The 26,035-nt window shown below is 37.0% G+C and overlaps 1 protein-coding gene across 2 annotated transcripts in view; it reads right to left on the minus strand.

Moving 5' to 3' along the window:
- Positions 1–26,035, minus strand: part of TM9SF3 (transmembrane 9 superfamily member 3) — a 44,176-nt gene that overhangs the window by 6,188 nt on the left and 11,953 nt on the right. For both annotated transcript variants that reach the window (XM_064662709.1, XM_064662708.1), the window contains exons 3-13: positions 24,458–24,580; positions 20,297–20,457; positions 17,421–17,498; positions 16,333–16,464; positions 15,637–15,803; positions 12,949–13,043; positions 10,922–11,052; positions 2,201–2,340; positions 592–660; positions 350–496; positions 109–192 (exon numbers count right to left, since the gene is read on the minus strand). In XM_064662709.1, coding sequence (XP_064518779.1) covers positions 109–192; positions 350–496; positions 592–660; positions 2,201–2,340; positions 10,922–11,052; positions 12,949–13,043; positions 15,637–15,803; positions 16,333–16,464; positions 17,421–17,498; positions 20,297–20,457; positions 24,458–24,580 — 1,327 coding nt within the window. The remainder of the gene's footprint in view (positions 1–108; positions 193–349; positions 497–591; positions 661–2,200; positions 2,341–10,921; positions 11,053–12,948; positions 13,044–15,636; positions 15,804–16,332; positions 16,465–17,420; positions 17,499–20,296; positions 20,458–24,457; positions 24,581–26,035) is intronic.

Here is a 26,035-nt window from a genome sequence, read left to right on the forward strand (position 1 = left end):
AAAAAGAAAGACAGGAATTTATGCTAGGTATTTTCCTCAGGTTTTTTGTCAATAAACTTACTTGGCACTACAGTAACCTGATATTCAACCAAGAAAACTACCACTTACTTTGTCTTGAAAAAGTAGTAGTAAAAGGAGTACATGTAAACATAAATCGCAGTTGATGCCGCAGAAAGAAAGCTCGTCCATTGCCTAGAAGTAAACACACATGTCCATCATGCATCTAGCCAAAAGGCTTCCCAAGAAGATGTACAAGGCACTTGGAAAAGACCCATCTAGACTGAAGAAACATTACTTTTCTACAAAACTCTCACAATCTAGTTCACTATGCAGATTATGCAATACTTACCACCTGTAATCCTCTGCGTTTAGCAGGAAATACGTACAAACAATAGTCACACAAACTGTCACAATGCAGAGGATAACCAGAACCAACATCATAAAGCCATAAACGTAGTAGATCTTGTAAGCCCAGAATGAAGTAAAAATGAAATACCTGTAGAAAGTAAAAAAAAATATGCAGATGATATTGTAATTAAACTTAAAATATTATAATTTTTAATCAAGCTGTCAAATAGCTGACATACTCACATTTCAATAAAAATTGATCCAAAAGGGAGGATTCCACCCAGGCAAACAATAACAGCTGGTTCCATGAACCTGAAAGATTAGGTTGAGGACAATTTTAATTTTTCATTTATAAGCATATTAAGACCAGATAATTAATATAGCACAGGGCATTATTTAAAAGGCATGAAGAACATTTCTGTCTCATATCAGCATATGAGAATGAAGATTCCCTCAAAAATGTCATGGGTAGGGATAAAAGAAGGAGTTGTTCTCAGGAACATAACACTCATACCTATCACCTCCAGGCAATAAGGTTGACCATCTAACCAGCCTTAAAGCCACAAAAAGAAGCTCTCTTGCCCAAAAGAGGACTAAGCAATCAAGCCTCATGACATCCACTAGCCTTGAATGAAGGCAGTGAAAACTCAGTGCTGTTGAAGGCTACAAACACAGCAAACAGTACAAAGAAAATTTTGCAGGATAATCGTTATATAATTAAGAACCAGTGTTTATTTTTAATGCTATACTGAGTCATGAACATATGGCTAAAAATGAATGCTCAGCTACCTGTAGGTGATACTGCCACTTACTAAAGGTGACCTCTGTGTAGTACTTGCGATGATGCTGAATCTAACTACTAACCAGTGATTTAATTTGCAGCTTCTTTTATTATTTATAGGGAGAGTTGTTTAAGTTGATGGTGTGCTATTTCATCATCTTCAAGAAAAGTATCTTATTTCTTTTTATCTGTCATGCTGATCCAGAAAAATCCATCAGATTCCCAAGATACAGGTCACAATATAAATCACTTCTTAGCATCTGAGCTGCACAAGTCACTACTAAAAAGAGACTTAGTGTGTTGCACTTCCTGGACATCACAGGCGTACAGGTTTCAGTGCCCCCTTCACTTTGTCTGTTCCATTCCTCTGAACAGAGAAAGCAAGAAAAATCTATTTAAAAAATCCTTTGAGGATATTTTAATTTCCATAGCTTGCTGCTTCTGCTTCAGAATGAAATTAATAGGAAAAAGTGACTGCATTCATAATTTTCCAAAAACTTAAGTGTACTTTTTGAGACTAGGCACCCCTTTACATTCACTTCAAAAATCATGAAGGCTTCTTCACAATTCAAACCATATACTTGTAATATTTTAGGCTCTGTGCCATCAAAAAAAGGGCAGAATTTGGAACAGCATTGCAAGCTTCTCCCACCATCACCCTGCAAATATGTCTCAGCTTATACAGAGACCGTTAATCAGAACAGTTCTGCCTCCAAGGCACACTCAATCCTAAACCTCTAAGAGGCATTAACTAAAGAGGAGAGGTTTTAGTTTCAAGATACCTAGACAAGAACTGCATTGGCTCCATCCCCTTTATACAAGGACTAAAAAACATTTCAGGCAAAATGTGATTCAGCAATCCAGGAGTGTAAAGTCTGCTACAACTATTAACCGTGGTGTTTTAACTTGGAAGAAAAATCATATTAAGGAAACACCAGTTGAGCTGTTCTTTTAGACACAACTCAATTTAAATAAAAAGTTATTTCAGAAAAACTGAAGAAGTTCTTTTTAGAAGTTATTTTAAATGTACAGAAGTGATTAATTCTAGTTAACATTCATGCTCATCTTTACCATTTCTTCTCTGGTATGGGACGAGGCACTGCATTGACACGACATGGAAAATTAGGCTGTCCTGACAGATTTCGGCCAAGAATCGTACCAACCAGGTTCAGTGGAAGGATGACGAAGAAACAAATACAGCACACTGCCACCTGTAAGCAAAACAACTGAAGTTGTAATTTGAAAAAACACATATAAGACAACAAAAGAAGATAACCAACCAATATTAGTCCTTAGTAGTTATTGCTGTAGACTTATACTCCTACTATGAAGCATTAGTCAACATATACCTAGTTTATCAAATGGAAGCATATTTTTCCTGAGAAACTTTCTAATAAACATTATTAAGCATATTTTCATGAATCAGTTGAGAGAATAGAACCATTACATACTGTTTTACTGTTTCCATCTAATCATTATACTCAATACACTGTACAGGAAATAAAAGGAAATCTTCATGGTACTTCATAACAGAAAATGTCATCAGTGTCTCTTACGCTTTTGCAGAGTGCTATCCCTGGGAATTAACATCTAGCAGCTAGGCAGTTGCATACAAGATTACAACTGTTAGGTGCAAAACTTTTAATCCAGTCTCAAAAAGACCCAAACAAGAACTGCAAAGCCATGTCAGAATGTCACCAATCAAAATTTTGGGTTCAATTTTTTCCACTATGCACTGACTAGGTTATTAAGAACGTAGACTGAACTAGTAAACAGTGACCACTGGTATGCAAAGATTACACTATTTAGAAGCACAATGGCCCTACTTACATGGAGAAACCAAGTTTATGCACAATGCAGCAAAGTCAAGCCAGTGTTCCAGCTCTTTCCAGTGGAACAACCTCCCTAAAAATTTACCATGAATCATCTTTTTTTTGCTACTATACTTATATAGCTCTATTTTTGCTATTCCTTGAAGGCAACATAGTTTATCTTCCAAAACCGGAAAATTTCAAGTGTTTACCAAGACATTCACTACTCTTAACTCTTTAGCACAAAATGAATTAGCATTAGACAGTTCAGTAACTTTTTGATATTGATAATTAAAGACAGAACAGTTGCACATAACGCAATAACCACAGTTCTGAATGCTGACCCTGTGACCTTTTCTATGCAAACATATGAAAATACTGCCTTTTAATGGCACTGTTGCCTGAGGCTCTGTGTACACCCTGGTGCCTCCTGAGAAAGAAGCTGTATTCATCTTGCACTCCATCAGAATGCAAACCATGGCAGCACATTAATGCAAAACAATGGACAGGTTTAAGAGTCACACACTGACTTGCTTAAGAAGCAGTTATTCCAAGGATAAATAAAAGCTGTTCATGTGTGTTATACCTACAGAAGTCTACTGCAAGCAGCTGAAAAGCAAGAACTACATTAGCTCAATACAAACTCAGCATTAGGTGAATCACACAAGTTTAAGGCAACATTTGACTAAAGTCAGTGGATTATTCCTCTGTTAATGACTTGTATATCATTAGGTCAGAGGGGAATGTAAAACATTGCCTGGGGCTGGATGGAGCAAGCCTTCATACTTCACAGAAGGGGAACACCAAACTGGTGGTCAACAAGCAGAAGCACTTTCCAGACTGCTCTGTATATCTTTGAGGAAAGGTTATTAAAGAATTACATCATGAGCCACTAAAATATGAAGCTTCAATGGTAAATAAGGAGAAGCTAAGTAGTACTTACACTTGCAGTATAAATAATATAATAATAAAGCAGTTTTTACACAATTAATTCATATTTAGTAGCTCCCATTTATCTTCCATTACTCAAAACAAACCACAGGTAAGCAAGCATAATGCCTTAGATAGGACACTGAGGTTGCCCAAGAATAAATTACAGCAGAAGTATACAACTTGCTCCATTAATGGATGCAGGTTCTGCCCTTGAAAACTACTCAGTTTAAATGAATGAGCAGATGAGAATTTTCAGAGAAAAATGTCAAAAAGTATCGGAAACATCAAACAACATCATCTTGAGTGCTACCTTTATTAAAATCCTCACCAAAAATTCCCAGCTTGTTTGAAGTGCAGTGGGTAGAAGAGATGTTCAAAAATTAAGGTCTGGATAGGGTTCAAGAATTTCTGATCTGAATATATTGAAACCATTTCCATTTTCAAGAAAAGTGTGCTCTGCTTCCTGCAGCAAGGCCCTTTGGTGTGTCAAGTGGCCCCTGCCCATGGTGCTCTGTGGTGTTCTAGCAGGTAGGTTTCATACCTGGCTGAGGCAAAAAGCTCAGACCCAGGCAGCATGAAAGGGCATCTGTACTGCTCATCCAGCCCCAACTGTCTTTTGCATCTATCAAGATGACTGTAGCTTAATTTCTTGATCTCGGAAATTTCCCCTGTCTGGGAACAGTGGTAGAAAGTGAATCCACTGCCTTATTGCATAAAGAAACTGTCTGGGAACAGCCTTGGATTCTGAAATCACCTGGAACAACACTTAGTAGCTTGTATTTGTCCATCCGGTAAAGCATGTCTTATAGGGAATATAGGTAGAAAGAATATAACCCTGGACAAGGACCCAAGCAAGGAACATCCAGGCCTAATTACTGATTAGCTGGCAAACTCCTAGATGAAAAAAAGGCTATCAGTAGCATCTCATTCTAGTGACATGCACTGCAGAGTTGAATGGTTTCAAATCAGGTGGGCAAGGAGAAGACCCAGCTTGATCCAGCAGGGCTTGGCTGTTGTGTTATCCAGAAAACTGACTACGCAGCAGCTTTGAAATCTAAAGTGTTTATCTGCATAAAACAAGCTGAGACAGACCAAGGTTCCTTAAATAATGGCTTCAGTAAATACAGTCAAGCAGTCCCCAGTGCACTTACAATTGGCATCTGTCAGAAAATCTGAGTGCTTGTGATTTCATTATCAGATCAGTCAAAGCATGACTGATACTGATGTAGCATCTTACATTATACTAACCATCAGCTGAAAAATGAACTGATCTCAGACAGACCAGATGGCATCTTCAGTGAGACCCAGTAAGCAGCATTAGATAAAGTCCCCGTTTTGTTAAACAGTGAACTGCCGTCTGTCAGTGCTATGCTATGTTCTGAGGACAGTGGAAAGTGAAGCACATTCTTTTCCTTTTTTTCATGGAGCCATTTAGGAGTATAAAGTTATCTGAGATGATTTTGCAGTGCAAAGGAAACCCAATCGAGCAAGCAAGGACAGGTCATAGCACAGACTGAGGAATGCCTTCTACTCCCACCTGCCTCTGATAAGCTGTCCAAAATGATAAAGATGTGAATGTTTTGTCTTCTGAGATAAGCCCACCCTTCTGACAGCAACTTGCTGGTCTTACTAGGTTGACCAACACAACTGGTCCTGGTTGTACACACCATGCTGAATTCGGTAGCATCTTCTTTCTTGCTGTCTGAATCACAGGTAGTCTACCTGCTCAGATTGATAACTGGTGAAATGACTTTCTTCACTCTTGGCAGTAACAGTCTTCCCTGGATGTGAGAGATGACTGGAGATAGTTGGCTGTTTGATCTTTTCAGGCACGTTCCTCTTAATTTCAGATCTAAGGCGAAGACAGTGCCCCCCCCAAACTAAGCAGGTAGTCCCTGTTGCCAGGGATGGTAAGGACAGTGATGATGCAGGCTGGGCAGTATCTAAACCTACAGAGTTTAAATCCAAACTGAAGCAAACACAGGGCACTGGGGTACACAAGTATCTTAATGATGAAATTATGAGATTTCTGCCTACAAGATTTTTGAGAGCAAGAGTACAACAGGAAAAGCAGTCCAGGCACTTACTGGCCTCCATTTCACCATCAGAAATGGTAAGAAGAAATGAAGGCAGGATCAAGACACATACCTGCCCTACCCTCCTGCAGAGGTCACCAGTAACACACTAAAAAACCCAAACCCTAATAATAGCTGTTGTGTGACAGGCAGAGATAAGAAAGTTAGGTCTTTGTGAGCCTTTTAAGAGAAGTACTACTGTAACATCAGCCAAGAGAAACTCAAAGAACCACTTTAACTACCAATTCATAAAACACAAATTATGCAAAGAGGCAAATATACTACATCTACAAAGCTGTTTTTTCATAAAGCAAACAAGCACAGGTTCTCTATAAGCCATATCACTCAAGACCAATTACATGGGTTTCTGTACCAAGACAGTACATTAAAAAATACTTATTCCATTTTGACTGTTGCATTTTTGTTGTACAAAATATCTCATTTATACACAAACCCCTGATTTAGTTTGCAGGTTTTAGTTGCCATAGAAAAGACTGTCAACCTCACCAAGCCTGCATTTTAACTCCTTTTTGTTTTGTTTTGATGGAAAAAGAATATTCTACTGTCCTTGACTAAATGTGCAGAACTCGGTTTTCCATATTTGAAAGGAAACATTGTCAGGAGGGATATAATTTATGTCCTAGTGCCATGTGTTTCATATTTTCTGACAACTGTAGATTAAGCTTCATTCAAAGGTGATAATTAAAATTTTTATGAGCATATCTAATATTAAACAGCTACTGGCAGGCTATGGTGCCTTGACTGCTTAATGCACAGGGAAGAAAAGCAATAAAAATTAACTGTCAAGGCAGCAGCTTGATCTTTCCTGTCAGCTACCAAAACAGCACTCTCAGTCATGAGACTCTCTCCCATATAAAGGTTACTGAATTTGTTTAGTGCAACAGTTTCCAGTATATCATCTGGCCAAAATACATATCATCTTACAGCAACAAGAAAAGAATAGAAGGCTTCAAAATAAAGTGGTATTAAATTTATTACAAGTAAGTTGTTAATCTAGGGTGCTGCTCTGGGTAATAAATTGAACTGTTAAAAATGTAGGCAGAAGCATTAAGCTGTGTCTATTTTCAGCAAAACTAAGGGTTTTGACCAAGGGTACCACAGTCACTTCCAAGCAATTTGAGGAAGCACCCTGCTGAATGTATGTAACAGGATTTTTTTCTATTTTTAGCCAGGTGTATTTCCTTATCTGGCTCAAGGAATGAAAATCTTTGGCACTATCGGGTCCTCTTTTTTTCAGTGGCAGTCAATACTCCTATCAACTCGAACCTGTCAGGGAAAACTGCAGCCTGCATTAAGCTATCTATTGGAGGAAACACTTTCTTCTTTTCGAAACAAGGTATAAAAGATGCAAACAGGGTCTCTCAATCCCAAGAGAAATTCAACGTGCTTTACCTTGTTTAATTAAACCATTAAAAATGCACACTGGAAATGTTAGTCACAAAGGAACCTACTGCTCAAACAAAACAAAACCAGTACATCTTAAACAGTTAATAGAAGCTGCACAGATTCTGCAGTCAGAATACTACATTAGTCATAGCAGGCTTAATGGAAATCTTTAAATTATGTATTGCACACAGAACAACGTAAGCAGTCACAACTTATGAAATGCCCGAATTAAGATGACCCCTTCAAATTCAGTCATGCTGTACTCAGTAGAAATTCTTCATTACTTAGTATTGCTGCACAGAACTACTACCATGCTCCTCAAACATATATGGAAAAGTCACTTCATATGCCATTATTTAAAATTCTTCTTAAATGTTCCATGTTCCACTTTTTACATATAATTCAAACACAACAAAATAGAAAGATGATTAATAAATACATTGAAAAGACTGACAAACATCAACAGAAGGTAAGTCAAGGTGTACAACAACTTCAGAACTTGATGTTCACCAGTAACAGGATATAATAAACAAAATACACATAAAAAATTAAATTTGGGCTCCAAAAGGATGAATAATTGAACAGTACCCACTGCATTTCTATAAAGGTGAAGGGACGAGTGAAAAAAGCAGAGATTTTTATATCTCCTTTATATGCCTAGGGAGTGAAAAGCTTTAAAGTAAAAAGTTTTAAAAAGCTCTCATATTTGAATAAAATCTATCACATTCTAGACTGCATTCTGAAGGAAAGGCCAGCTGAAAGATATCCCAGGGAAGAGATTAAGCCTTTGTTCAGGCTCGTGGTGTATTTCACTGCAGAAGGTCTGTCACTGTAGGTAAGACAGCTTGTACATATTTCCAAAAGGGTTAAGGGCAGAGTCCCAAGAGTGGAGACTGAATTCAGAAAGAAGCTTGAGATCTTCGCAGGTCCTGCCACATCTTTGAGGAGATTCCAGACATCAGGAATGAGTTGTACAAGCTCTGACATTCAAAACAGAGTACAAGGTCGGTGAGATGCATGAGGGTCCTGAAGAGCCCAATCAATTTGAGCATTTCAAGACAAAGTGTAGAAGAGTGGATACCAGGATGCAGCAACTAGGTGTTAACTTGGATGTCTTGGCTTTGATACTATCAGCTGTCCTTGCCTAGATTCCATAGAAAAATCTATCTGGAGGGAGGAATTAAGTCATAGAGGCTCCCTAGGTTCACTAGGAAGTGGCAATGCCAAATGGGCAAAGCACAGGATGACACATTCAAGAATGGCCTCAGCATCCTTTTAGTTAGGGAACTTTTTTCAGCAACTCAGTTTGTGCTTTTTCCAGGTTTACAGTAGTCGAGAAAAGGGGACAAATCTTGTCAGCAATTTAAATCAAGGAGAGTGGTTTCAAGACATGCCAGGGTAAAGGAAGTAACTTCTGTATTGTAGTACATTTAGATGACAGAGGTTTTATTTCCCCAAGAAATCAGCAGCAGCAAGCTTGCATTATACAATTCTGGACACTTCTTTACATTGAAAACAAAGGTGGAAAGCTACAAAGGTATCTTATCCATAAAGCCAGAGGGCTTCCTGGGGACTTCAACCTAAAGCATAACACGGTAATTGCAAGCAATTTCTATTTCCTTCTACAAACCAGCTTGTTGATTTGAAGTCATTAGAGCGTTGCTCATTCTGATGAAGTTTCCGATTCATAACCTGCTCGCCCGCTAACTCTGCTCTAGTTTTATTGCCACAGTCACAATGATTCAAACACTCTCATAAAACCTTGTGAACGTTAAAATCACTGTGTATGGAGTCCTAACATTCTGGTTAAGTGACCCCTGAAGATTTATATATCCATTTGCTTTTGCTTGCACGTTCCCATGATCTCAAAATACAAATCAGTTGAACAAATTCACAAGAAAAACTTCAGCACAGGTGGAATTCCCTTCCCTCAGCATTCCTGGCCTCCAAATGGGAATACAAGTGAGAAATGGGATACCATAACGGCTTGCTCAGCAGTAAAACAGAGCCTCTTCGCACATATCAAAGATCAGGGCTGTAAACTTTTATGACAGTATTGTACATGGCTGCTAGTGTAAGAAAGAAAAAACAATACAGTATTGCTTTGGGGCACTGACCAACTAATACAAACATATTCAAAGATAGAATGTTAGTCTAATTTCTTGAAGAAGAAAACCAGAAAAAAAAAGGTGAAGAGTTTATAAACACATTTAGCTTTATATTATATTTAGTTTTGTAAATGTTATATGTATATAACATATAATAATAATTATATATATTATATTTGATTTTGTAACAATGAATTCAATGTAAAAAGTTGATACTTAGGCATGCATTGAAAATACTGTTAATAAGGAGATGACTAGATTCAGCAACGTACATCTAATGACTCTTCCATCAGTAAAAAATTTTTGAAAGTCTTTCCCTGAAACTGAGAATTGTCTATCTTCTTATTATCAGTTATAATGTCTGTCACATTCATTCATTAAAAATGTGTTCTTAAGAAATATTTTCAGTCACGTACTGAATTCAATTATATCCCAAATAATACAATCAATAAGATAGAACTTGTGATACTAAGCTTCATTTTGTGGTAGATTTAAACTAAGAAGAAATCCAAAGCCACTCAAAAATCTCTGAATGGTCTGAACAACGTAACATATCACAAAAACTGATATGCAAAGAAGAAAGCTATAAAAAATGTTACATTCCAAGATTTGCTACAGACATTGAAAAGAAAACAAGACTCCCTGTATGAAGATATTCTTATAAGTTAACAGTAGTACTGCACAAAACTAGAAAAAGCAATTTTATGATGCATATTTCAAAAAAATTTCTGCTCTAAAATAATACCCCTTGCAAGACCAAACAGAAATTCTGCTGAAGTGGCAAGTGATTATTTCCTACATTGTATTCACAGGATTATTTGAGGTTGCTTGAAAGGGTCAACACAACAAACAAAATCCTGACAAAAGACACAAGAATTAAAGACAGCCATCATGAAAAAGTAATTAAATGAAAAAGTAATCCAACCAGCATAGTTTTTCAAGTGATTGGGTAAATTTAGAGACACAAGACCATAACTGGATATTAAATAACACTACACAAAGTGAGAACAGCAAGTCATTTTCGTAAAGACAGATCTCCTCAGAATGTCTTATCTCATATTGTTGCCTGATAATTTATTTTTATTTTTCTGCTTGCTTGCTATGACTTGGAAGTAGCTTTCATTTGGAATCCTTTTGTATTTCATTTTAGATTATAACCAGTTTGCACTGGCCATCCAGAAGAAAATTCAAGTTGTTAACTTCCCACGTTTTTAAAATGCTAAGCTTGAACACAAAGCAGAAGTATCATTTTAAGCAGAGAGAAGACTGGGTTTGGCATCCAGCAGCTGTTACTATTGTGATTAAAATGAATTATACTTGAAGCACCTTAAACCCCTCCTACAATAAATTTCTAACTAGGAAGCTAAAGCTATGACTCATAATTGTATTTAGATTAAAAAAACCCTGTAGTTTTCTGTCTCTACAGTGGTGATTAAATTCTCCAATAAAATGACTCACCATGGTTCCAAATGGTATAGCTCTTGAAGCATGATAATAGATGGCAATGAAGTTAATGAAGAAGGCAGTTCCACACACCATTGCTGGAATGAGGAAGGCTCCGATGAACATCTGCTTTATCCATCGCCTTCCTGTAAGAGGGGACATTCCAATGAGACTGGTGACACACAGCATGTTTTGTTTAAAAATGTATTAGCAAGTTCTCCAGGATTTAGATGCTAGACTACTTCTCCCACAAAAAGGTGAAAGAAATAAATATCAACATACTACATCAACACAAGAGCCAAGAGTGAACTAACAGTTTCATCTGACTCCCGGTCACCCACAAGATGCAGCACATTAATCAATTAGTAGGCCAGGTGAACAGATAGGAAGAGCGATACAGCGTGAGAACGTTGCAGCTGAAGAACAGCATATGCTGACTAAGCTGGCCAAAGGAGCTGGGGTATGAAACCTAAGTGTGTATGTAGGCTGCAGATTAGTAGAGACAGAGACAGCAGAACTGGCCCTGTGCAGAGCCTGCTCACACTCCGAGAGCACAGGAGAGCTCAGCACTGCTCCCAGGACAACTCGGCGCTACAGCTGCTTCCTGGCGGCACCTGCTCCGCGTTGTCTTGACCCAAATAAACTGCTTCCACACATTCAGGATGCATTAAGGAACTGGCTATCCCTGGTATACAGCAAACTGCCACAGCATTTAGCACACAGCAGAATTGAACTTTTGACATCTTCAACAGCAGAAAAGGTAGAAAGAAAGTGATTTCAAAACCCCAAGCATCAAGGGAACAGCGACACTTGTTAGCAGTTATTACTAAGTTTAGAGCTCCCTAAGGAGCTCAAAGAAACCCTCTTGGGCAATGCCTTAAAAATTTGCACTTTCTTTTTATGCTCTTAAATACTGTCTATAATTAAATTTAATACACCATAATATTAATATGCAGTAAATAAAAACAATCAAAATACAGGTTTGGTTTTTTTTTTCAAGACCATCATATATATTTTTCACCATGAGCCAACATAATCAGCATTTCACGGCTTGATATGTTTGATCTGTAAAAAAACCAGGCAAATCTGGCTCAACTATACAGTATGGTACATTTCAGACCAGCAACCCTTATCTGCCTAGATCTGTTTTTGTACACATTGCTAGGTTTATAAACAAGCCACATGAAAAGAAACATCTAGCCTCCAAACTCAAGAGTACAGCCAAGACTGAATACTAACAAGTACATCAGGTTAAAAAGATATAAATTTTCTTTTGCGAACTTCCCACAATTATTTTTTCTAAAGTACTCTAAAAGGTAATAGATATTGATTATTCTTTTATTGCAGCATAGGGAATGGATGAAGCTAGTGGACTGCAAGGATCTAACTGGTCATAGCTCAGAGGCACAGTGGGGAGCATTTAACGACAGCCTGCCCATATCTGCTATGTCGATTTTATTTGGCTTCTGCTCTCTACTGATGCTCATTTTGATTTGCAAAGTATAAAGTCTAGTACATAGTGGAAAGCAGAATAACCTTCTTTAAAATAAACAGTTTTTCCCATCCCCAATTAATGGTAATAATAGTAAATAATCTATACTCATCCTTTTCGTAGCCTCACATAACCCCCTAGTACCTACAGAAGAGAACCGTGTAGGAGTCATCTGGAGAAGATGACATGAGCTGTTTAACAGCGTGTAACAGAAAAGGGGAGGCTATTAAACTCTGGCTGTCTTGAGCCAAACAATTATATACAAGAGTATAACAAGCAATTCATAAGTCACAACTGTTAACAGTTTTTCAGCTCTTATTACTTTTAAATTAACCTAAGACTTCAGTTACCTCTTTAGAAAGTGCAGCCAATACTGAGTAGATAATATGAAAGTTAGAAATACTCAAAATGGTTTTTTATTCAGAATTTAATGGATTCCATCTGAATGACCTAACTCCATGAGGACACTTCTATATTGGCGCAAATCAGAAAATAATAACTTCTCCATTTAACAATACAATGAAAATGCTGAAACATGAAAACAATTTACCTCCTTGTCTAGCATAAAGGCTTCCTCCAAAATATCCATTCACTGGCGATGTCGCAGCATAAACAAATATAGCTGTGCTAAGCATTGATCCTCTCCTACGAGAAGGGATTTTTTTGGTAAATGGCATATAAAACCAAACATGATTAGAGCAAAAAAAAATACTGCAAGGCATGTATTTTTAGCAGAAGCAGTTATTTAATATTTTTATGTAATACAAAAATTTAACAGTGCTTAAATTGGGAAATCTGCATAAGAATGAGAACTGTTTGTATCCAAAGCTTTTGTCCAACCCAAATTAAACGTGGGAAAAAGAGTTTTGACATACTACATTCTTTTCTAACATGCATTTATTTTCACTGGAGTACAAACATTTCCCCTCTGATAAAAATATTCTGACATTTGGATGTGTATACTTTGTGTATAAATAACTATTTACATGACAAACATTAAGCCTAAGATTCAACTGCAAATAAAATGTGAAAAGGCCAGTATTAAAAAAATATACTAAGACTGTGAATAATGTTTCTGCCAGCCCTCAGAAATTAACTTTTAAGACAGAAAGTGTTCATCTTGCAGAAAATTAGATTTAGAAACTATAAATACTATAATGAAGTCACACATCAGCATTGAGTAGTGCAATCAGAAGAACTTAGTAATTTTTAAATTATCGCCTCATTAAATGTTGGAGTACTCATTCTGGCATAATTTTTCTGAAATTTTACAGCCAAAGGTAATAATTTTAAATCACAAAAGCCATTTCTAAATACATTTTTTAAATTCATGTCTAAGAATAGCAAGATATAAATGTTATTAATTAAAATAGAGTTGTTTCCCCACATCCCTCTGCTATTATTCAACAGCAAATAGCAGTAGGTTTTCAGACAGCTTGCTGTACTTTCTTCAAAGTAGTTGTTCTGAGAGATTCTAGTCTACTGCCATTTTGGTTTTTGAGGCACCACTACTGGATGCTTGCTGTACTCAAAGAAGAAATCTTTAGCACTTAGGCTTCCATGACTGCACGACCAAAGCAAATATATCTGATGGTCACACACACTGAAGATTGCTTTACTAACATTTGCTTCTTAAAATCTTCTCCTAACTTAACACAATTTAGAAACATGCAAAACTCCAAAGACCAGGTACAGCCTGAAGTGGCACATGTAAAACCAGGCTACCAGTAAAAAGACCAGAGTTGTTAATCTGAAATTATCTCAAAATTTCTTATTTCTGAGCTTACTCACATTTCAAATACTCTAATGAAAATGCTTCTCAAAACACAAACCGGTATTAATAAATTAATAACTGACATGACCAAATTTCACTGTGAGACTTTTAGTTGGCATCAGCTGCATGATGGCTAGGAGTTTAACAGACTTGAAGAACAGTGACAGGCAACCATTCTTGAAATTCTGGTTTACAGCCTTCTTCACTCACATCGCTATTTTCCTAAATATATAAATTGTCTGCACTAGATTTGGTCAAATTGTTCCATTACATCTGACCAGAATTAAATTCACTTTGAAAGTGATAGAAAGGCCTATCACAATAAAAGACTAAGTGCACATATCTTTTTTAAAATTACTGTTCTGACACATTCCACAATTGCCATTACTAACTTACAGCTTCCCTACAGTGCACAAACATTCTAAAATGGTTTAATTTCCTCTGAAGGGCTGATATGCTGCACAATTAGAAGTGTGTATGTACACCTATACAGAAATATAACCATGGGGCACAAGGAGGGGAATAACACCATACGAAAAATGGAAATATGCCAAGATGCTGGTAACTACAGAGTGGCTTTTTACATGCACCATTAAAAGGCAGCTAAATTCAAAAACAAGAGTTCTCTCTAGTGGCACATTAGAAGTATTACAACTTGTTAAAATCAATAGTTACAGGTGAAATTCAAGAAGAACAGAGATTTGAAAGTTTAGTCATTGCTTAAAACAAAGCACTTGTAAGAAAATAACCAACCAGAAAAAAAAACCCCAAGCAAACCAAAACACAAATGAGTAACCCAAAAATCTCTAACAGATAAAAGGCAAAGAAGAAAACAGGTGAATTGCAAGTAGTGTGTTAAATTTAAACTTGAGTACTATTTGTTTGTTTTAAATGAATTCTCTCCAGTCAGGACCACAGCCCACCTATTGCCGGAGGAGGTTTTACATCAACACTGTGTTCAAAAGAGCTTCAGAAAGTACCTCTCCATTCCTGAGAAGACTTGTGGATAAGACTGACTTAATGCATTGTCAGTAGCAAACAGGACTATTCACAACAGAATACACTCTTACTTCAGCCTTTACAGGACATGGTAGGGAATATAGGGTAAGAAATATAGTAATATCTTGTCCATCTGGATGAAACCAGGGATGAAATATGTACCTTTTAACATTTATTTCCCATATCGTCTACATCTGACTCTGCAGAACAACAAACTACTTTCATAATAAATCATGCAAAAAGTAACCATTAAAAGAGAAAATCAAAGCAGACCAACTCATGTGATAACAGTAGGACAAAGTTTCATTACAAATTAAAAGATCACTTCTTAATATCACATCTGATCTACAGAGAATGACTAAAGACTCTCAAACACTTTTTTCAGGCCAGTTAGAACTGAATTTCTGTAATTATTTTGTTCATTTAAACATTTATATATGGAAGACATGACACAATTATACTTACTCTGTGTATAAATCTTCTATCATTGCAACAACAATGACTATAAGAGACACAGCAAAAATTTGACAGCCAGAACCAATAAGCGATGAAAATATTAGAGGATGACTGGATGGTCTAAACACATCTCCATGGACCTGCTTCCACCCATACTCATCACCTAGATCTCTGTCCTGGGAACAACAACAACAAATTTTAAGTCTAGTCATGACAATTAATGACAAACACACGAGCTAGATATAAACAAAAGGTCTGATTTATTAAAGCAACTCCAAGTGCAAGTGTGTCTTCTCTTCTGAATGCATCAAACCCAGGAGAAAAGTTTACTTTTCAGATGCTTATGGAAGACAACAAAAAATGACTACTGGAATGTACGATGCAGTAAAATCTATCAGAATCCCTCCCTGTCCCTAAATCCTCTGAAGTATTTAGGAGTATAAGCAGGCTTACACTACCAAATCAGAATGGACTTCATTTAACCTAAAGCTGGATATGAACATTAACACAGTGACTATGGAAGAATTTTGGGTTGCAACCTAGGAGCATGTTATAAAGAAAACCAGCAACACTTTCAAGACACACAAAAGGCAGTTTTCTGTCCAACTGAGGAAAGCCATTCAGAGCTCCTAACACAATGAATGTATGACAAGAAAACAACAAGCCTTAAAAAAAAAGTTTTTAAAACATGAACACAGATCTTACCATATCATCCATTTCTTCCTCCTTGCTGTATCTTGCATAATCTTTTCGCAAAGTTCTCATTAATATCATAGACACTAAGCCAACCAGAAAGATCACCATCATAAAAGAATTGAAAATTGAAAACCAGTGAATCTACAAAAAGAAAACACACCCTTAAGGTTTAGAACTGTAAATGTGTTTCAAATTGTTCCAATAAGGATAAATCATTGCCTAGCAGGACAGCTTGTCAGCACCAGCTAAGTAACAATAAACCATACTGTAAGTAAGACTACATTTTTCAGAAAGTCACTCAAAAACTGGCACATGAAGCTTTTCAGGAGCCAGCCTTGCCCATGACAAAGTTATCACAGCTTAGCTAAGCAGCAGCTAATTTTGAACAACTGGCTGTGCATGCTCCCTTGGTAAACACAAGGCAACATGATGTACTGCTGCCTTCCTGGAGAAGAAGTTTAAGTATCAAAAGAGATGCTCACAGCCAAAAAGTCAAAGGAACTATTGCTTTGCACAGGATCAAAATGTGCAGCAGTATTATTTTTCCTCTGATAAGCATAACTTCTGGTTTTCACTGGGCTCCAAACAGAATGCGAAATCTCTACTTTCAGAAAGTTGCACAGCTCACTGTATTACCCTTAAGGAGACTACAACCCCAGATTTAAACTATCACAACTGATACCACCAAATGCTTTAGGCTAATGCCTTTTGCTTTGCATTTTGCTTTGCATTTACTTCAGAAAGAAGCATACCTAGGGCCAACTGCAGTTATTCAGCCTACACGGTTGCACAGTTTCCCTGAAGCTTCATTGCTTCTCATCATGTGCATATATCTTCTTGAACTGCCATGTATATTCTGCAAGTCTGAAGCTTGCCTGCATACTTACTGAAGCACTCTAAAAGACTGGAACCATCCTTTTTTTTAGCAACAACACTGCCACTTAAAAACTAGACCTAGATCCCCCTGTTTCATTGCCCCAGAACACCTGGGACATCTGAAAAACCAAAGGTGTCATCCAAAAATTCCATGACATCTTCTGAACTAAAGCAACCATTTCAAAGGGTTATTTTGTAAGGTTTCTTAGAACAATACATACTCTGTGCTGAAAGAAAGATGGGTCAAGATATTTGTCAAATCGGTCTTCGAACTTCACATCTGATTTCTTCCATTTCACCTAGAGAGAGAAAAGTTTACATTTTAAAAGCTAATTATAGTGTGTTCATCTATATTCACATGCTGAAACCCAGAAGGCATATTAAAAACCACCCACTTCAGATGTTTTTTTCAATATGAATTCAGGTTTTGGCAAAACCAATGGAATGATGCTCTTAAAGACTGGCATCTACAGGTCATACATGGAATGAACATCAGCCACCTTTCCTCATGGATCTATTCTCATATATGCTTATGTGTAAAAACAAGGAAGAATCAGTCTTGCACTGCCTCAGTTCTCACCGTGTCTGTGAGGCTAACCAAAGATGCAAACTTGTTGTCAAATACAACAAAGCTTTTTCATGATTATAGAAGGAGCCCATGAAGATATTCATACTGAAGGCACAAACCCCCAAATCCACCAAATGTTCTTATTTTTCAGTTTTGTAAAATGAATAGTTCAAAGATGATGTTTTTTCCCCACAGGAGATACTTGTAAAACCTTTGAAAAATCCTCCCAAATTTCCTCAAGATTTCAGAACAAAGGTTAAAGAAAGAAAGCATGTTTAAATATGTTCAAGAATGACATGCTAGAAAGCACTTCATTTTTTTTTCAGTTTGTTGGGTTTTTTTTTTTTGCTGGCAGCACATTGCCTTTTCTCAACATTTCCATGTGCTGCATTTTATGAAGCAAGGCTTGTGGAGAACATCTCCAGTGTTCATTGAGCAATAACAACACCATGTGCTTCTGCTCCCCCAAAGGCAACTGAACTCTGTTTGGCTACCATGAACTGAGACTGGTATTCAGTGAAATCACCTGTACCTAAATTCTCTGAGTACAGTGCCTAAGGAAAAAGATGCAGTCTAGCAGAAGTGTGGGAAATGAGACAATATAACAAAAGATTTAAAACAGATGCCAATAGGAAAAAAAGGGCATGAACTGAGATACAAGCCCGCTGGAAAGGAACTGGATAAAAGAGATCAAGCTGGACCCTAACAGACAGACATCAAAATTTTAAAAGCTTACAAAACTAAAAGCTGCAGCCCAAAACCTGTAAGACCACAGGATTCTGCAATCTAGACACTTCAACTGCCAATAAATAACTGTAACCAGCTGGAAAAGTATGTGTTTATGGACATACTATCACAGGGGAACAGGATATCTGCTATCATTTACTCCACAAGCTGCATAGAGGACTCCTTTGAATTTGGAAAATTTAATTGTATTAATTAAATATATGGTGCTAATACAGTAGCACAAAGTATTTTTGAGAATTTTTGCAAGATTTATTTTATTTCTGAAACTGCATTAAAAATTAAAACAAGCTTATCCTATAATTTTTTTCAAAAGTATGCCAAAATTTAAAAATATCAGGATTTTCAGTGATATTGAAACAAATGCAGCCCCCTTGTGCCTATCTTTTTAAAACACATGAGAAGCAACTATCCTTTCCAACACATGTTCTCTTACTGAGTATAGAAAAAAGTAGATTAAATGTAGATTAAATAACCCAATCGCTCACCACCATCCTGAGACAGACTAAAAACCTGAACACTTGAGTACTACTCACTTTGAGGTTTGATATGAATGTTCTTCAGTTCAAATTACAAACTTATTCAAGATTAGTAGCTCAAAACATTAATAGCTTTCAACATTTTGTTAAGCAGATACATTTCTCATTAGAGCATCTGTCACTATGAAGCACTGCTTAGAACAAATCCACCAGAGACAATCTGTGAATTAAACAGCACACACAGACCAGCCCAGCAATTGCCCAGTGGTGCCAACAGAACTGGATAGGTAAGTCTTGAGCTTTGTACACTAAAAAGTATTTTAAGAGAACATCTAATGTTATTTTCATTACTGGTAGCTACTCAGTGCTGTCCAACTTAAAATTCAGAGCAAATGGACTTCACAATGCTGGTGGAATTTGAAATAGCAATTTCAGAATTTCTACTATTGAATTTCTACTATAGTGTAAATGTAATTCTAAAAAGCACATACAAAACCTAATTATCTGCACTTCAAACTATACAGCCTACTCAGCACAAGACTAATGTAATAGCAGCAAGAATATCCTCTGAAATAAAATCTTATGCTGACATCTGCTGCTAACACAATGTAGAAAAGCAATGCATTAAGAACTAGTTTCAGTATACAAATGTGGTGAACATGACAAGTGAATCATTACAGATTTAAGTAACGTCAACTAAATAAGGAGGAAAAATGAAAAATTGTTATCTCAATCAGCAAATGTTGTTTATTCATTACCTTTTATGACAGCAATTCAATATAATAGAAGAGAGCTTCAGAAAAAAACCTTATAACCTCATTATTAAGGTTATATAAATAAGAAATTTCTACTGGAATTGCAAAAAGAAAATAAGCTTTGATAGTAATGGCTTGCAAAGCATAAAGGCTTACAGTGGGGTTTTGCCCTAGCTCAGAATCCAGTTCAACTCTATGATGCAAATGTCAGAGGTCCAGACATGAAGAAAATGTGTATCTACTTGAGGGTCCTCTATACTTCTAGTCTCCCTACCTTTTGGGACACCTTCCTTTCCCACCAAAACATATTCTGCAGATAACAGAAGCTTCAGCGTGTTTGGAGTGCTTCAAAAATCATAATTTTATATTTGTTATTAATAAATCTACCAAGGTTTTTCAGCAATTAAACAAAATATTTGAAGGAGTGAAGATGTATCTTCCTCTAATATAGCCCAATGTAGCAGTACATACTGTAAGTATAGAAGTACCTATTTCTGAGCTATTTCACCATGCAGAATTTCTTATCACAGGTGCATCACCAAATTACTTACTGAATATGACATCTGGATTTTTGTGTTTGGTACCAATTTCACCTTTCCTTCACTCGTCAGATTGACATCTACAATTCTATTTCCATTGTAACCAATTTCAAGTTTTTTGTAAGTCCAAAGGTAATAATCTTCTCCATTTTCATCTGCTTCTCCAACAATCCCTGCATAGGAAACAAGTGTAAGCATCTATTACAGGTATGTTTTCAGATATTGTGCATTTATTTTTTAAAAATATGCATTATGAAAGTTTTGCCAGCTAAAAAATGCAACATAACTAAAGGAAACACAGAAGATATTATGCTCTTCTTTTCCACTCTAATACCTGGATTATCGTCAATCCACAGGTCTCTCCAAGAATTTTGTAATGGCATTAAACGACAAAGCATGCAGCTACAAACACTGCAGAAGATGCAACAACAGTTCCTCTACCTTTATTTGCAATTCTTACCAGATAAACAACTAGCTAAATACAGATTCAATATCCCTGAAGACAACTTAGCCAAGACCTCTATAATTTCCAATCTCCCATCTACCTCTTAACTTTTTTTTCTTCCTCTTAAAAATTTTACTTTCACTCTGTAATCCTCTTTAGCTGACTCCCCAACACGTGCTTTTTGCTCTCATTTGCACGCAAGTTTCCACTGCTTGCCAAGAATTTGTATTTGTAAGAAATTCTTTCCTGTGAGGGTGGTGAGGCACTGGAACAAATCACCCAGGGAAGTTGTGGATGCCCAACCCCTGGAAGTGTTCAAGGTCAGGTTGGATGGAGCTCTGAGCAACCTGATTTAGTGAAAGGTGTCCCTGCCTATGGCAGGGGGGTTGAAACTAGATGATCTTTACGGTCCTATCCAACTCAAACCATTCTGTGATTACGTTCTTCATTTTCAGTAAGCTAATGCAAAATGTCTCATCTACTACAGAAAAATTCCAGAGACTGTACCATGCTGCAGAGAAAAAAAAAGTCTAGCAGTCACCAAGTTCACAGGCTACAAGTGTCACCTTTGATATCAAGACCATCATACCAAAGATCACATACAAGATGTACAAGATGGAAACTCACAGTAAAAGCAGCACTCAAGATGTACAAAGGTGGGGGGAATGGGAGAACAAGTAGGTGAAGGATATAGAACAGGCTATCACAAAGCAGCAGGTATATGAAGGAATGGCACTTGTGCATCACCTGTGTTTTTTAATTTGCAAGGTGGTGTTTTTCTGTCATGTTTTTTACTCATACTCATCTGTCAGGATTGCCTTGTATATGCCATCCACACGGCACACGTGCCAGTTTGTACCTATGCCATACAGCCCAGCACCTGGCATACCATCTGGGCCCACAGTATTATCCAAAACCATGGCAACATAGACCTCTAAATTACCTAAAAGGACATTCTGATCAATCACTCCCTGAAGGAGTGAACTAACACAGTGCCTCATATACTTAGGGAATGTCTAGAAACAGTCAAGCCTTGTCTCTCCACTGTGGGACAGCAATTCAGGAAAAAACATAAAATGGAATCATTTTATCTGAATGCACTTAGCAAAAGATATTTTTCTTTAGTATCTGCCACCACTTTATGAGCCACTAGGCAGGTCTATCCAACACACTCAAAAAGAGCAGCAAAATGGCACAGCCACATGTACAGTATCACTCATGCCACATTCATAGCAGAAATATTTACAAAAAAACTGTGCAATGAGCAGCAAGTCTCAGTGCCACAATTATTGCAGATAAGCCATACTCACAGTTTTCTAAACTGTACTTGGAACACAAAGATCCAAAAGAGTCATTCAGACTTGCAGATAAACACTTCTGATCAGTTCAGGTGCATCCACTTCTTTCTCAGCCCCCCATCAAGAACTGAACAATTTTTCTGAATAAGAAACTGGCTAATATTGATTGACCAATCTGCTAGTTCTGCTAGTTCTACCTAACCCTCACAGACAGACCAAAATTGTCAGCACTGCTTGCTTTCACACCTGATATCAAATTGCATCCTTGCATAATATTACCAATACTTATGATGCTGCAGTCAATCTATTACATGCCACAGCTTGAGGTCCTCCTTCCCAACAACTACCAAAACCAACCTCTTGATATCTTACAAAGATGATACCCAGATTCTACGTTTGTTAGCTGAGTTCTTGGGCATACAAAGCATACTACTGAAAAACATCAAAAACACTGGAATCACAGGAAAACAGATTTTTTAGCTGAGAGCATAAAATTCAGTCAATGTATAGAAGATTTAGTAAGTAGGTTTGTTCTTTGACATTTGAGGTGATAAAACATGACCAGAAAAATCAATCCTAAAAAAGAAAGCCACACAGGACTCCAAAGAATTTAGCTTAGCATCCATCATCCTTTGGCAATCCAAAGCCTACATGTCTGCCACTAGCCTAGAAAAATCATTCACTGATCTTTTGCTGAAAAGTCAAAACCCTAAAAAATATTGCAGCAACAACTGTCACTCATGCATGCTTTTAAAAAGCCTACCAGCAATTACACAAGCAGTTCAGTAAAGGCCACGTACAGCAATTCAGGTCTACTCCAAGCCCTGCCACAGACCTGTTATACAAAATAAGTAAATCAGCTGAAATGAATAAAATCAATATAAAAGTACTTCTCTTGTCAAGCAACAAAAAATCCAACAACAAAACCAAACCGATAAATAAAAACCAACCAACCAACCAAAAAAGAACCTTCCTCACTACCAGATAAATAATAAATAAATAAATCAATAAAATGCTAATGTTTCCGTCTGGGGCTCATGTTCATTTGTTCATTAGACAGATACCTTCTAGAACCAATTAAAATTATAAGAGCTAAAAAAAAAAGTCCCCTTTGTCAGAATGAATGAATGATGGGTAGCATTATTCATACCACCTATCAAAGAACTTTTCTCACACAACTTGAACCATATTTTTGTAGGTGTTGCAGGATTTTGTTTATTTTGGGCAGGTTTACGTCTTTCATTGATCACAGGCAACAAAAACCTTACCTTAACAATACATTTTTCATTTCCTTTCAGTTTATACCTACAACTGGGAGATTAGGGCTTGGGGAGTCTGACTGCTATCAATGCAAAGTGCAATCTGCAGAGCACTCTTTACTAGGAATATGATTACAAGTTACAAAGGAGTAACAAAACACAGAGACCTTAGGAGACAATGGCATTAAGGATACACACATTTTTATTCAAGACACAAGTACTTCTAAGCCCAGATTAATAATACTCAGCACAAGTAATTTTAAGAATTGTAAAAAACCAAGTAAAATAAAACTCCTTCATGTAAACACAAACTACACAAGCAAAACTGTTAAAAGCCACTAAACTACCATGAAAGTAAACCAAATAGTTCTTGTGTTAGCAGTAAAGAAAAGCAGCAGCAAAATAAAGTTTAAACTCTGAAATAGTTTTATGGCAGTTGCTATTCATGAACACAATAACATGGACCTTACATGTAGCTTATCTAATTAACACTCAAACATTTTAAAGAATTTAACCCTAAGAACTTGCTATTATTAAATCAGTGCTCAAGAAACAAAACAGCTTTTCATTGTTTTTGTAATTCATTAGTATAAGCCATTCTACTGGTCTTTCAATGCAAAAATCCCTCAATTTATTTCAAAGAATCATAGAATATGCTGAGTTGGAAGGGACTCATCAGGATCATTGAGTCCAACTCCTGGCCCTGCACAGTATGATCCATGAATCACACCGTGTGCCTGAGAGCACTGTCCAAATGCTTTATGAACTCTTGTCAGGCTTGGTGCTGTGACCACTTCCCTGAGGAGCCTGTTCCAGTGCTCAACCACCATCTGGGTGAAAACCTTTTTCCTGATACCCAACCTAACCTGACTCCCTCCCCTGACTCAGTTCCATGCCACTTCCTTGAGTCCTGTCACTGGTCATGAGAGTGAAGAGATCAGCACCCGCCCCTCCGCTGCCCCTCATGAGGATGCTGAAGACCACAAGGAGGTCTGACCTCAGTCTCCTCTTCTCTAGGCTGTGTTATTTGGTTTTACATTCTTGTGAACTTGGTTTACATGTATGTTTTATGTTCTTGTAACAAAGCTTAGTCATTAAATGACTCCACGAAACCCACTAGTACAGTACTCAGGTAGGTGTAATCCAGTTATTTATACATAATATCACTCACCCCATATTGGCAAGTCATCAATATACATCTGGTACCAATAGTGATTTTTGATAGCATACACAAATGCATCTCTTCTTCCTTTGTCCAAGTCAACTTCACAGTAAGTAGTCTGCATTACATCGTCTGCAAAAAATTAAAGCACAGTTAAAGATTTATTAATGAGCTGGCTGAAAGCAAAGGCAAACCAAGCAAATGGAGGAATGGACACTGATGAAGCCTTCAAGCCATTTTGGCTATCCTCAAGTAGGCAACAAAAAAGGACATTTAAAAAGGAACCATTAAAGCAATTACATGATTGTTTTCATAAATCTACTCTTCCACATGCAGAAGCTTCCCACAGATTGGATATGAAAAGGTTTTAAAGTATCCTTTTGTTACTTCACCCACACCAAATTAAGATCCATTAGCTCATGGAAGATTTACCCAGATAGATCATGAGACCTCTTCTACTTTAACAAGAGGTATGAAATTATTAACAAATACTTAAGACTTTGTACAATATTATCTCTTTTAGTACAATAACTCCCACTATTTTGAAAATAAAATAAATCTACCACTTTGAGTCAGAAAGCTATTCTTCCCCATCTACAATTCATAAGTCATTCTTTCAAATCCCAGTTTCCTTCCCTAATATTTCCTTCTCAGGTGAAAAAAAGACATGTTTACAAGAATTCAGGCAGCAACAGATTTAGAGACAAGTCCCCTCTCATGCACATCTTAGTAAAGTTTTCTTCACTCTGCAAATAGTGAAATACAGTGAATGTAAAGAATTCCAGCTTCCCCTCAGCTCTTTTTGTCATCACTGGAATTGAGGACTCATTTCTGGTAGATAAAATATCAAAGGACATCATCAAGATAGTACAATCAAATCTGGATCAAGTATGTTACAAGTTACTCCAGGGCACATACACAAAACCCCAGCAGCATCATTAGAAACAATCTCATTCAATTCTCACAAAACACAGGCACGACATTACATATGGTATAGGATGTCACCCTCAGCCACACTACACGGGTACAGTTCCTCTCACCTCCCCCTAAAACAAGTGAATGAAGACAAGTGCTCCTTTCACCAGTCACTGAGAACGCTGAAGCTGTCATTTAGTTACAGGACAGGATTAGATGGTTAAGCTTAAATCCACTGTGTTCAATGATTAAATGAAAGAAGCTTAGAACATCATGGCTGGGGAACCTGATGGCTACTTCATTATAGCTTTACGAGATCAAAGGTTTTGCATGTGTTAGAGAGTTCTTAGCAGGGTGTGTATCCAAGAGGAATGTGACATTAAAGGTATGTTTTGTGTTGTGTCTACATCAGGGATGCCAAAGAGGTAACATGTGCTATGTAATACAGCTTCGATAATGTCTTGTAGCTCATTAAGCAAATTTTAAAAAAGCATGAAAGCATGACTCATTAAAAAAGTGTGCTTAGCCAAATTTCAAATTTCCTATGAACAGAGATCAATGGAGTTTTATTCAAACATGTAAACCATATAAACCCTCATTATATCTGACCACCTCCTAGTACAACACTGAACATCAGCCTGAATGGCTGCCCTTTATTCAGAAGGTGTTGCA

Source organism: Pseudopipra pipra, chromosome 8, assembly GCF_036250125.1.
Source record: "Pseudopipra pipra isolate bDixPip1 chromosome 8, bDixPip1.hap1, whole genome shotgun sequence".
NCBI classification, from domain to species: Eukaryota; Metazoa; Chordata; class Aves; order Passeriformes; family Pipridae; genus Pseudopipra; species Pseudopipra pipra.